The sequence below is a fragment of the Cetorhinus maximus genome, chromosome 16, assembly GCF_964194155.1.
Source record: "Cetorhinus maximus chromosome 16, sCetMax3.hap1.1, whole genome shotgun sequence".
Lineage (NCBI taxonomy): Eukaryota > Metazoa > Chordata > Chondrichthyes > Lamniformes > Cetorhinidae > Cetorhinus > Cetorhinus maximus.
The window spans coordinates 96,426,950-96,440,511 of NC_135894.1; the positions used below are offsets into that span (position 1 = coordinate 96,426,950).

General features: G+C 47.9%; 1 protein-coding gene across 1 annotated transcript in view; it reads left to right on the plus strand.

The window, feature by feature from the left end:
* The window catches only part of tmprss15 (transmembrane serine protease 15), a 101,754-nt gene that overhangs the window by 40,729 nt on the left and 47,463 nt on the right, over nucleotides 1–13,562 (plus strand). The window contains exons 10-11 of the mRNA XM_078560480.1: nucleotides 3,982–4,131; nucleotides 11,375–11,480. Of these exons, the coding sequence (XP_078416606.1) occupies nucleotides 3,982–4,131; nucleotides 11,375–11,480 (256 nt within the window). The remainder of the gene's footprint in view (nucleotides 1–3,981; nucleotides 4,132–11,374; nucleotides 11,481–13,562) is intronic.

A 13,562-nucleotide genomic window follows, 5' to 3' on the forward strand; every position in this document is an offset into this window, starting at 1 on the left:
AGAGCTTGGTCAAAGACGTAGGTTTTACAGGGCTGAATGGAAGAAAGTGAGGTAGAGAGGTGGAGAGAGTCAGGAGGGAATTCCCAACCTTAGGGCCCAGGCAGCTGAAAACACGACCACCAGCGGTGGTGCAATTAAAATTGAGAATTCTCAAGAGGCAGGATTAGAGGAGCGCAGATATCTCTGGGTTGTAAGGGTGGAGGGGATTAGAGAGATAGGGAGGTGACAAGGCCACGAAGGGATTTTGAAAACAAGCAAGAGAATTTTTAAAATTGAGACATTGCTTAACCAGGAGCCAATGTGTGTCAGTGAGCAATGGAGTGATGGATGAATGGGATGTGGTGTCAGATGGCTGAGCTCAGACCTTGCGGGCAGGTCTGAGAGATTAATGGTGCCGGAGGCTCCAGCAGAGGCTGAGGTGGTCACATGCTCTGCATCTGACTGCAGAGCATCAACGCCATGAACCAGATCCCAAATAAGTTGATGGTGGAATCATCCCCATGCTCAATGCATTGAGCAAATATGCTGTATATAAAAATAGGAAAATAAGAATGGCAGATTCTTCTGCTCTCTCTGGTGGTGAGCTTGGAAATGGCAAGGTGTTGTAGTGTGGACTTGTCACCTGTTTGTCATACAGTTGATCTGCAGATGACTTTCTTAGCATTCTTAACATTAGGTTTATTTATAATACAGCCAGCAGCAACTACACGTGTGCTTTCAACTCCATCTCTATCTCTACACTTACTGTGGAGCTAGCCCACGCTGCCAACACATTGGTTTACACAGGTCATGTGATCTTATGTCACAAGACTATTCTTAAAGGTACAGACCAACATTTAACAAAACCATATTTACTTCAGAACAGCATTTAATTAGGCGGAATGATGGCGTGCCTGACCCCAAATTAAGTCCTGGGTGGGAAGGCCCGCTGCCAACTGAGACCTTTAAGGGGCCAATTAATGACCACTTCAGGGCCTCATCCCGTCACCTCTGGTATTAACCCAGCTGCAGTTGGGCCTGTCGCCATGAGGCATTCACGACAGTTAAAACCACGTAGCCAGCTTGTCATCTCCTGGGGAGGGTGGGGACTCCCTCGATCAAAAGCATTCAGGGCCAGATCGAGGGTCAGGACACCGGGAAGGGGGGACCTGCAGAGAGCCACCCCTTCCTCTTGCTGCCAATGCCCTCTTACACCCCTCTCCCCATGAAACTAGCCCCCCGCAAAGCCACCCCCAACATTAGTTACCTGTAGCCTGGGTCCTCCGTGATCCTGAGACTCTAAGGTTGCCCTCCCGACAGCAGCCATGGCCTCCCTTGTGGCACAGCTGAGCACAAGAGCTGCCGGCCTCTGATTGGTCGTTAGGCAAGACTTCCACCCCCCCCGGGTCTTGATTCCAGGGGAGGACCCGCCACTGGCCTCACCACTGCCTGATTGGCACGTGGTTCAGAGGGTCATCCTGAAAAGAGAAGCACAGGTCTCTCGCTGGCTCTCCAACTCAAAGGCAAGGCCTCAACAAGATTCCACCCAAGAAGACAAATATCTACCTTCTGCCATCCTGCTAAGTGCATGATAAAATGATAACCAATCAGTCTATGAGGTGAGGAAAACCTCCATTGGTGGAGAGCTTTGGGAACCATGGACTGAATTTTCATTCCATGGGCCCGATCCCGATGCTGGTCTGAATTCTGAATGGGAAACCTGGAGATGGTTGTGGCGGGACCTTGGAGGGGATTTTCAAGGAGGTGGCCGATTAAGGGGCTGCCTCTGGATGCCCTGTACGGTTAAGGACAGTGAAAAGCCCCACTGGGAGAGTGGGTACTGCTAGTCTAGGTGTGAGGCCGAGAGGTACCCTCTGAAAACCTGTAAATGGTATAAAATCTACTGTGGCAGCAGCTGCTAGGCTATCATAGCAAAGAGGGAGCCCTGTTAGGGTGCTTTGCAGGATGCGTATCTGCTTGAACAGGACCCCCGCTCCGCCTGATGCTGGGAGACCACCATTCCATCCATGAGCTGCAGTCACCTGGCAGGGGAGGGGGGTGGGCCACTGTCTGCCATCTGCAAGATCCAGAAGACATGTCAAGAGTGTCCTCAGTTGGCACTTTAGTTGGCCTGATTGGCTACCTATTCCTGGTGGGAGGGTAGTGTCATCGCCCAGGAGCTGCCTTCCTGATAAAAGACCGGAGTTGGGAACACGCTGGCAGATTGGCATGCCTGCTGGTGCGAGAAACTGCTGGCACACCTGCCCCCCAAACCAGTCTCCGTCATGGGAATGAAAATTCTGCCCTCGGTTAATGTCATGTTAATTGTGTTGTTAGGGTTAGGGATAAACAGGTGGAGGGCAGTGGTTGATTAAGTATCTTGAGCACATATAAGAAGGGACTCACCTGGTGCAGACAGGGGCTGGGATGGAGGAGGTCCTCCGAGTGAGCCTGCTTCTGGGCCTGACCAAGGTTGGCCATCAACAGGTCCGGCCAGCCAGCGGGTGGTTGAGGGACTTGCCCGACCCGAGCGTCTGCCCCTCTGCCACAGCTATAATCACGGCCAGGTGGCCCTGGAGAGGGAGCACACGGTGTCCACTGGTGTACTAGAGGCTTTCCATGATCAGGGGGCACTGCGGGGGCTGGGGTACGTTATCACCCCTGGAAATGATGTTTTGGTTTGGTTTGTAGGCTTCCCCTTTCACGTTTTTGTTTTAGTTACAGTGCCGCACATTAGTTTAATTCATTGATTTTGTTTTTCAAAAAGAGCCTATAAAAAGGGGCTGCTGGGATGTGTAAGGTCGCAGCTCCTATTTGACTATTTGAGGGGGGCTGCTCCTCAAATTCAGGCAGATCAGAGGACCTCCTCGTGGGCCTGCTCCTGGCCCTGGCCAAAGTGGCCGCTAACAGGTCCAGGCAGAGGGAGGGGTCAATAGACCCGACTGTCTGCCCCTCTCCTGTGGCTACGCTCGCAGCCAGGTGTCCCTGGAGAGGAACACATGGTGTCCACTCGAAAGCTTCAGGCCTTCCGTGACTGGTGGGCACCGCAGAAGCTGGAGAGCATCATCACCCCTGGAAACAACATTTTAATTTAACTTATTAAGTTTCCTTTGAAAGTTTGGTTTATTATTACAGTGACCCTTTGAGGGCTTTCAATTACTTAATTAGTTTATGAATCAGCAGATTAGTCAATTAGCTTTATGGGTTATCAAAAGAGCAGATAAAAGGTGTTGAGGCCTGAGGCCTTCTGCAACCAGTGGGCACCACAAGGTGCATCACCAGCCCCCAAAACGACATTTCAATTTAGTTTTGATAAATTGCCCTTTGTAGCTTTTTTAATATAGTTACATATAGTTATATAGCTCCTTTTAAGGGGTTCATTTGATTATTTGTTTATTTGCTTCTTGTTTGCACAGAAGAGTATAAAAAGGGACTAACTGGACACTGGGGTGTTTTTGGGTTGGAGGTTGCGATATATAATGCTGCATTCTACAAATAAATCTACTATCAAGAAAGGGATCTGCGCCTGGCATACATCACCATCTGGCTTGGATCTACTTTAGATTATAGGCCCAAAATTAATTTCTTGCCCCCCAGCACAACCACGCCTGCCACATTTCGTGTCTCAAAATGACTCATCTGCTCTCTTCCCAAAAGGTCTTTTTCCGCTAAAATGTTGCTGGAATTTTTCCGGTCCTGCCCATCGGCAGGATTTGCCAGTGCCACCGGTGTCAGTGGGCTTTTGACCGGCTCGCCGCGTCCACTGTGGCGGGACCCGCCTCACCGGGGCTGGAAAATCCCGGTGCCTGCTTTGTGAGTGATACGCCGATTCCATTGGTTCCAGCGCTGCCCAGGCCGCGTTTTTAAAACAAGCGCAGTCAGCCGTGAAGGTTCTCACTGAGAAAACTTAGCGAGTTGGTGGGTTTACTCTAAGATCAGGATCTTTCCCTAAGGACAGTGCCGAGGGGTTTAAAACTGTGATGTCATGATCTGTACCCGTAGACGAGGAGAAAATTAACTGCAACTTCCAAGACGGGTTTTGCTATTGGCGGCAAGATCCACTGGACGAGGGCGATTGGGAGAGAATCAACGGACCCACTTACCCACCCTTTACTGGCCCGAATGATGATCATACATACGGAAACCAGTCAGGTATGAATAGTAATCCTGTTCCAAACATAACGTTGATAATACCGCACAGAAACAGACTGTTCAGCTCAGTGTGTGGAGGATAAACCGGTGCCTGTTTTGTGAATGATACACCGATTCCATTGGTTTCAGCGCTGTTGTTATCTACATCACTGTTTATCCTCCACATGAGCCTCCTTACACTCTACTTTACCTCACCTTATCAGCATAGCTTTCCATTCATTTCTCCTTCATGTGTTTATCTAGCTTCCCTTTAACTGCATCTATGCTTTTCGCTTCAACCACTCCCCGCGGGAGTGAGTTCCACGTTCTCACCACTTTCTGGGTAAAGAATTCCTTTCTGGATTTATTAGTGAATATTTTATACTTCTGGGCTCTAGTTTTGGAATTCCCCACAAGTGGAAACGTTTTTTTCTACACCCACCCTGTCAAACCCTATCATAATTTGAAAGGCCATAGGGAGGATTTTCCTGTGGATTTCTGAACCCTGCTACCAGGCTCAAATGGGGGTTAGAAACCCGCTTTGTGGGAGAAACAGTCGCTCGACGTGACTTTCCCAGGAGTGGCCAATTAATGGTCAGAGGGCAGGCTCACCATCCAGAGAAGGATGGCAGATGTGATCTCAAAGTTGGAGGGTCAGTCAGAGGCCTTGAAGTTCAGAAGCAGCAGCAGGTTGCCATGGTAGGTAAGAGAGGGAGAGGGCTCTTCAAAATGGAGGCAGCCTCTCTTCATCTTTTTCAAAGCTTAAGTTAAAAATGGCCTTTGCAGCCACCAGTCTTGGGGACGGGGGTGGTGGGCGGAAGCTCCTCCACAGGGTGGCCTGCAGCTGCTGCTGCACTTCGGCAGGCCGGGAAGGCTTCTAAGCCTGCATGGAGCACAGGGACACCTGGTCCAAGGAGCTAAACAATCCCGCTCTGCCTCTGGCAGTGTTCTCCTCCCAGTCAGTGGTGCTAATGCCTCCGTGCTTTAGGGCGACCTTGAGCGTATCTTTATACCTTTTCCTTTGGTCACCCTTTGAGCGTTGGCCAAGGGAGAGCTATGAGAAGAGAACCTGCTGAGGGAGGAGGTTTTTTGGGCATCTGGACGCAATGGCCCGTCCATTGGAGTTGGTTCTGCACGAGCAGGGCTTCAATGCTGGTAGACGCAGCTTCATGGAGGACGCTCACATTAGTCCAGCGATCCTCCCATTTGATCCCCAGGATTTGACACAAGCACCGCTGATGGAAGCTCTCAAGGATCTTAATGTGGCGCCGGTAGACAGTCCATGTTTCGCTGCGGTAGAGGAGAGTGGTCAACACAACAGCCTTATAAACCAGAACCTTTGTTGACTTGAAAAGGTCTCTATTGTCAAAGACACGTTGGCACAGCTTGAAGAAGGCAGCACTGGCACAGTTGACTCAGTGTTGGGCTTCCTCATTGATAGTCGTCCCTTGGGAGAGGTGGCTGCTGAGATAAGGGAAGTGCTGTACATACTCCAGAGCCGCCCCATCTATGTGGATGGCACGGGGGATGCTCAACCTGGCCTGGGGAACATTAGTGAAGGACCTTCGCCTTGGTGATGTTTAAGGACAGGCCAAGCCTCTTATACGAGGTGTTGAAGAGGTCAAGCACCCTTTGCATGTCCTGTACAGAGTGAGCCATCGTGCAGCTGTCACCCACAAACTGAAGGCCATGGATGTCCATGATGGTGAGCTTTGTTTTTTCCTGGAAGCGACCAAGTTTGAAGAGCTTCCTCTCCAGACGATACTGAATACTGACACCAGGTGGTAGCTCATCTCGGATGAGGTGGGCGATGATGGTCAGGTGAATGGTGAACAAGGTGGGGGCGATCACACAGCCTTGTTTGACCCCGGTCTGGATGTGAAAGGTGTCAGTTTCAGATCCTCCACTCAGGATGTTGGCGGCCATGTTGTCATGCGGGAGTCTCAAGACAGTGACAAACTTCAATGAGCAACCAAAGTGTTGGAGGACGATCCATAGATCTTCACGATTTAAAGAATCAAACACCTTGGTCAGGTCGCTGAAGGCGAGGAACAATTCTTGAATTTGCTCCTGACATTTTCCTGGATCTGTTTAGACACAAAGACCATGTCCGCAGTATCCGGGATGGTCGGAAACCACACTGGGTTTCCGGGAGGATCTCCTCAGCGACCGGACAAAGGCTGTTCAGGAGGATGTGGCCAGGATCTTACCCGCGATGGAGGGAGGGAAATCCCCATGGAGTTTCCACAATCAGATTTGTCCCCTTCTTGTGGATAGTAATGATGGCCGCGTTCCTGAGGTCCCGAGGGACGTCCTCTTTGTCCCAGAGGTGGAGGGTGAACTGGTGGAGCTGTTATGTGAGCTGATAGCTGCCAGTGTGGCAGACCTCTGCAGGTATACTGTCTGGCCCACAAGCTTTGTTACTTTTCATCTGTTGGATGCCTGCTTAAGCTCATCGATGGTTGGTGGATGGAGGGAATCCTCCACAGGGTGTTGTGGGAGAGCTTGGAGGACCCGCAAGGGATCGCATTCGCTGAATGTGCAGCTGGTGTGCTACCACCACCAACGCATCCTGCAGGTCTGCGCATGGTTTCCAGCGAGTATCCACAACTCCTACATTTTCAACTGGTCACAGGTCCCTGAGATCTTCCAGGGTCCACAGAAGCTGCAGGGTTGTCTCCTCAGGGACAAGAGCCATGGCTGATGACCTGCAGCGGCCTCAGACTGCAGCAGAGCGAAGGTATAATGAGGCTCATGCTGCAACTCACACATTGGTGGAGCAATCCATCGGGGTGCTGAGAGTGAGGTTCTGGTGCCTGGACTGGTCTGGTGGAGCCCTGCAATACAGTCCACAGAGGGTGTCACGCATCATCGATTGCTGCCCCCTTTACAACCTGGCGCTGCGATGGGGAAAGAAGCTGGCCGAGGAGAAGATGGAGGAGCTGGAGGTCTCCTCCGATGAAGAGGATGTCCACGGGATGAGGGTGACGAGGCCCTCGAAGGCAACAATGGTGGCGATGAGGCCCTCGCACTGGCCAGACGAGGTAGACGTGCTCGGGAGGCCCTCATAGCTGCTAGATTAGTGGCGGATGATGTCGACCTGCAGTGAGGAGACACCATAGATCCTCACATTCCATTTATGAACGGTTGGCTCCAGTCTGGCTTATGGCAGTACACATACCCTCTGTGATAAGTCTCCTGTCATGGAGGCAAAGTGGAAACCCTAATAGTCACTCGATTGCAGGAGGATGTTGATGACATTGCAGTGAGGACACTCCCATGATCTTCCACAGCCTCTGAGAATGTCTGGCTCCTATCTGGCTGAGGGCAGCTCACTTGCGCTCTGTGATCAGGGTCATATCATGGAGATGCAGCCATGAAACTCTAAAAACATCTGAGCCTTTGTCTGCCTTCAGAATCTGACCCCTTAAGGAGCACAGTGTCTGTGGTCACAGATACTGAAGAGATGGGGGCCAGCCCCAACTTAAAGGTGCTGAGAGCACACAGAGAGAATGACAGAGCTCTGTGGCGCCTGCCCACATCACGCACAAAGCCATGCTGACTATCCTTAATCAGCCCTTGGCTGTCCAAATAATTGTATATCCAATCTCTCAGAACACCTTGCAATAATTTACCTACTACTGATGTCAGGCTCACTGGCCTGTAATTACCTGGTTTATTTTTGGAGCCTTTTTTAAACAACGGAACAACATGAGCTACCCTCCAATCCTCTGGCACCTCACCCGTGGCTAAGGACATTTTAAATATTTCTGCCAGGGCCCCTGCAATTTCTACACTAGTCTCCCTCAAGGTCCGAGGGAATATCATGTCAGGCCTGGGGGATTTATCTACCTTTATTCGCTGTAAGGCAGCAAGCACCTCCTCCTCTTTAATCTCTATATATTCCATGAAACTACTGCTTGTTTCCCTTCCTCCCTTATACACTATGCCAGTTTCCTGAGTAAATACTGATGCAAAAAAACTGTTTAAGATCTCCCCCATCTCGTGAGGCTCCACACATAGACGACCACTCTGATCTTCAAGGGGACCAATTGTATCCCTTACTATCCTTTTACTGTTAATATACTTGTAGAAACCCTTCGGGTTTAACTTCACATTATCTGCCAAAGCAACCTCATGTCTTCTTTTTGCCTTCCTGATTTCCTTCTTTAGTATTTTCTTACATTTTCTATACTCTACAAGTACCTCATTTGCTCCTTGTTGCCTATACCTGCTCTAATTCTGGCATCTTGAGCATTCCCAATTTACCTTGCCCCGCCATTGGCAGTTGTGCCTTCAGATGGCAAGGCCCTAAGCTCTGGAATTCTCTCTCTAAACTACTCTCCCGCACCACCCCGTCTCTCTCTCTCTCTCTCTCTCTCCCTCCCTTCATCCTTTAAGATGCTTCTTAAAACCCACCACCTTGACCAAGTGTCACCTACCCTAACTTCTCCTTACGTGGCTCAGAGTCAGTGCTCCTGTGAAGCACCTTCAGTTGTTTTACTATGTTAAAGATGCTATCTAGATGCAGGTTGTTATTATTGAAAAGAGACGACCTGTGTTTGTCACTGCTGTTCCTCACTCATTTAATACGACCCTCTCCCAGTCCAGAAGGTCAACATTTTGTAAACCTGTTTCCTATTGGCACTGCAGTAAGAGCTAGGAGTGAGTGTATCAGGTTTAACCAAGTCTATCCCTGCAGCTGACGTTGGGAGAGTGCAGGGTCCTGCAATGTGAACCTGCGCTGGTGTTGGTAATGTGGAACAAAAGTGCCCCCTGCTGACTTCAATCTGGAAGTGCAGCTATGCACGGAGTTTTCTCTGCTTATTTTTTTCTCGTCATGTGATTGAAAGAATGTGTCCTTCAAAAGTTAGCTCAATAATTTAATTTTAAAAGTCAACCTCCAATCGTAGAATTTCCCCAGTGGAAATAGCAACCTATCGTCAAATCTACTTTCAACATTGCCTTTAACTGTAGCTCAATGGGTCAGATTCTCACCCGAGTCACCAGGTCACGGGTTAAAGTCTCACTCCAGGCACCTGAGCATATGTTCCAGGCTGACAGCCCCTGGTCTACAGCCCCGGGGGAGTGCTGCAGTGTCAGAAGTGTTATTTTTTTGGATGAAATGTTAAACCGAGGCCCTGTCAGCTCTCGCAGGTAAGATCCTCTGATACTCTTTCAAAGAAAAACAGGGGAGTCTTGACCAATATATGGGGGGGCAAAGGCACTTTGGTATTGTCATTGGACTCGTATTCCAGAGACCCAGGGTAATGCTGTGGGGACTAGGGTTCGAATCCCGCCACAGCAGCTGATGAAGCTGAAATTCAGTAAAAATCTGGAATTTTTTAAAAGTCTGATGATGACCATGATGATAGCCCATCTGGTTTACTAAGGAAATCTGCTGTCCTTATCTGGTCTGGTCCACATGTGACTCCAGACCCCACAGCAATGTGGTTGACACTTAAATGCCTTTTGAACATGGGCAATTAGGGATGGGCAATAAATGCTGGCCTAGCCAGTGACGCCCACGTCCCACGAACGAATAAAAAAAATATGCATCACTCAAAAAATGATCACATTGCCGTTTGTGGGAGCTCACTGTGTGCAAAGTGGCTGCTGTATTTCCTACATTACAACAGTGGCTCATTTTAAAAGTACTTTGTTGACTGTAAAACACCTTGGTCCATCAAAGCTGTAATAGAAATACAAGTGTTTCTATAAATAGACTTATTTTTTTGTCTTAGATTTTAGTTCAATAAGACATAGCAGCATTTACCTCTTCACCTACTGATCCCAGTATCTGTGAAGTTTTTTTGGCAGATGACTGAATCTCCACTGCATCTTAATGCAGTCTATTCACTAGTCTGAAAGCTGTGATAACCTTGCCTCCTAATTTCATTCCCTTGCTGTTTTTTTTTTAACCGGAGAGTTAGAAATGAAAAACAGCAGTGAAACTGGACTAGATCAATATTCTATAGCCAGACAAGACGTGGCCATGGAAACTCTAGCAATATGAAGACAGGTGAGCGGCCCCCGATGAAGATACATTGGGCTGTTTATAGCTTCTGGCTGATATCACAAGTATCACCACTAGAGTGTTTTGACAATGTTTCCTTTGAACCGCAGACTACCACGAACACCTTGAGTAAAAAGAATGACATGTATTTCTACAGTGCCCTTCATAACCTCATGACATTCCAAAGAAGTTTAGGGACAATTAAGAAGTTTTAGAGAGTAGTCACTGTTGTAATTGAGGAAACATTGCACACAGGAAACCCTTACCGGCAGCACTGTGATAATGGCCAGACGGTCTGATATAGTGAAGCCGGTTAAGAGGCAAATATTGGCCAGGGCAGCGGGGAGAACTCCCCTGCTCTTTGAAATAGTGCCACGGGATTTTTTTACATCCACCATAGAGAGCTTTCAGGCCCTCAGCTGTAGTTCAATGGGTGTATTCTCACCTGAGCCAAATAACGACAGCACTGAGAGGTGCAGCACTCTCCCATTACCGCACTGGAGTGAGTGTTAGACTAGCTTTACTTGTGCTCAGTTCTCTGGATCCTGAGAGGCCTTGAGAGGGCGGTTGCGGAGAGAATGTTTCCCCTTGTGGGAGAATCTAGAGCTAGGGGTCACTTTTTAAAAATAAGGGGTTGCTCATTTAAGGCAGAGATGAGAAGAATTTTTTTTCTCTCAGTGGGTCGTGAGTCTTTGGAATTGCTCAAAAGACAATGGAAGCAGAGTCCTTGAATATTTTTAAGGCAGAGGTAGATAAATTCTTGATTTAGCGGGGTTGAAAGGTTATCGAGGGTAGGCGGGAGGTTACAGTCAGATGATCCATGATGTTATTGAATAGCAGAGCAGGTCGAGGGGCTGATTGGCCTACTCCTGCTCCTAATTGGTATGTTCGTATGTATGTTCATATGAGTGTGACTTGAACCCACACTCCTGATTCAGGGCCAAGAATGCTACCCACTAAGCCATAACTAACACACATGTGTCCTTCCACCATCTTCATCACCATTGGCAGCTGCGCCTTTAGCTGCCTACACACTGGAATTCCTTCCTTAAATCTCTCCGTCTCCCTCTCCTCCTTTATGACATGCCTTAAAATCCAACCCTTTCATCCCTCCATCTTGGGTTAGCTGTCCACTTCTTGTTCATTTATGCTTCAGTGAAGGGGGAAGTTTATCTACATTAAAGGTGCCAAATGAATGGAGTTGTCTGTTGTTGTACTGATACCTTGACGATTTCTCTTTAATTCCAGGATATTATATTATTACTCCAAAGCGACCGGACTATAAGTTCAGAAAGATCCGTCTCCTCAGCCCCGTGTTATCCGTCGAGCCTGAGCCTTCCTGTCTCAGTTTCTGGTAGGTAAAGAGCCCCAAACTCAGTCTTTATTCAGAGGCCAGGTGAAGGCTCAAGGCCCAATGAACACCGGGAGTTCAAAGAGTAAAAGAGAAGATGGCATTCTCCAGAAGTAGTGGTGCCAAGAGGCCAAGTTTGGGTTTTGAAGAGACCATCAGAAGATAGGGGCATGGAGGCATGAGCAAGTATGAGGGTGTATTTGGACATGTAAGTGTGTGCTAGTGACTTTGTGTCTGTGTGTGTGTGTGTGTGTGTATTTGTGCTTGGGCATGTGTAGTGATTGTAGGTATAACCTTTTCTAATGCCTTTGGGGGTCACATGATTGTACTGACGATTGAGCCCTAGGCGTGGGTAATATTAGGGGCGTAGTTTTCTAGTTGTGGATCTGGTTCAAGCATGTAGCTTCTAAACTAGCTCTATAATAAAGTTATCTGTTTCAAGTTAGAAACCTGTCCAGCACATCAAGTTCAATACAGCATGTATGTGCTAATATTATGTTAATTGTGTTGTCAAGGTTAAGGATAAATAGGCGGAAGGTACTGATGGATTAAGTATCTTGAGCACATATAAAAAAGGACTGCTGGGACACTTGGGAATGTTAGTAGGCAAGAGGCGGACATATTTAATGCTGCATTCTTTTAAATAAGCCAACTATCAACAAAAAAAAGATTCACATTTAGTTTCATACTTCGCCGTCTAGCTTGGGATCCAGTTAACAGTAAGTGTGTCAGTGCATTAGTGTGTGTTATGGGGGCATATGAGTGTGCATCATTGAACTAATGGGTGAATGTGAAGATGTGTGTTTGGGCATTTGAATATTAAAGACAGGCTCAGGTTTTGCTGAGATGCCACCATGGTGGGCAGATGCCCACTCACTGCCCACGCCCACTGTTGATATCGTGATGTGAGTGAACACTTTCAACAGCTAAAGAGTCACAATCTGGCAGGGAAGACGGAGCAGGGAGGGAAAAATAACCATTATATCCTTTTTTAACTTCAGAATAGTCTGGCATACAAAACCATTCATTGTGACTGAACTCTAATGTATCAGATTAACTGAATTCACTAAACTCCTCTTTATCATATTCAGAAACATAGAAAACAAAAGGAGTCCATTTGATCCATCTTTCCTGCTGGCCAAGAAAGAGCCATCTAGTCTGATCCCACCTTCCGGCTCTAGACCCCATAGTCTTGTAGGTTACAGTACCTCAAGTGCATAAGTTACAAAACATTGTACATTGGACCATGTTCGTCATCCATGAAGCATCACATTTTGGGAAGGTTTTAAAGGCCAATGGGAGGACACAGATGGATTTACTGGAATGGTGTCAGTTACATGGAGAATCATAGAAAGTTTACGGCTCAGTAAGAGGCCACTTGGCTCATCGCGATCACGCTGGGCTTTTGTAACAAACCACCCAGCCGAATCCAGCGTTCGGACTGTAGCCCTGCAGGTGATGGCACTTGAGGTGCATACCCGGACATCTTTTTCAATGGGTTGACGATTTCTGACTCCACTATCCTTTCAGGCAGTGAGTTCCAGACCCCCACAACCCTCCGGGTGAAAAAAAATCTTCCCTCATCTCCCCTCTAATCTTTCTACCAATCGCTTTAAATCTACGACCCCGGCTCACTAATCTCTCTGCCAAGGTAAATAGGCCCTTCCCATCCACTCAGTACAGGCCTCTCACAATTTTGTACATCTCAATCAAATCTCCCCTAGAGATGGGAGAAAGTCAGATTGTTCTCCCTGAGGCAGAGGAGGACAAAGGGAAAGTTAATAGAGGGCTTCAAACTTATGAAAGGCTTTGATGAAGTAAATAAGGAGAACTGTTCCCACTGGCTGGAACCAGCGGACACAGGTTTATAATATTTGACAAAAGAACCACAGGGGGAGAATTCTTTTTTTGTTTACAGAGCGAGTTGTGATAGTCAGGAATGTGCTGCCTGAAGAGGTGATGGGAGCGGATTTAATAGTAACTTTTAAAAGGGTATTAGATGTACAGTTGAAAAGGAGAATGTTGCAGGGCCATGGAGAAAGCAGGGAGCGGGTCTCATCGGATAGCTCTTTCAAAGATCTAGCA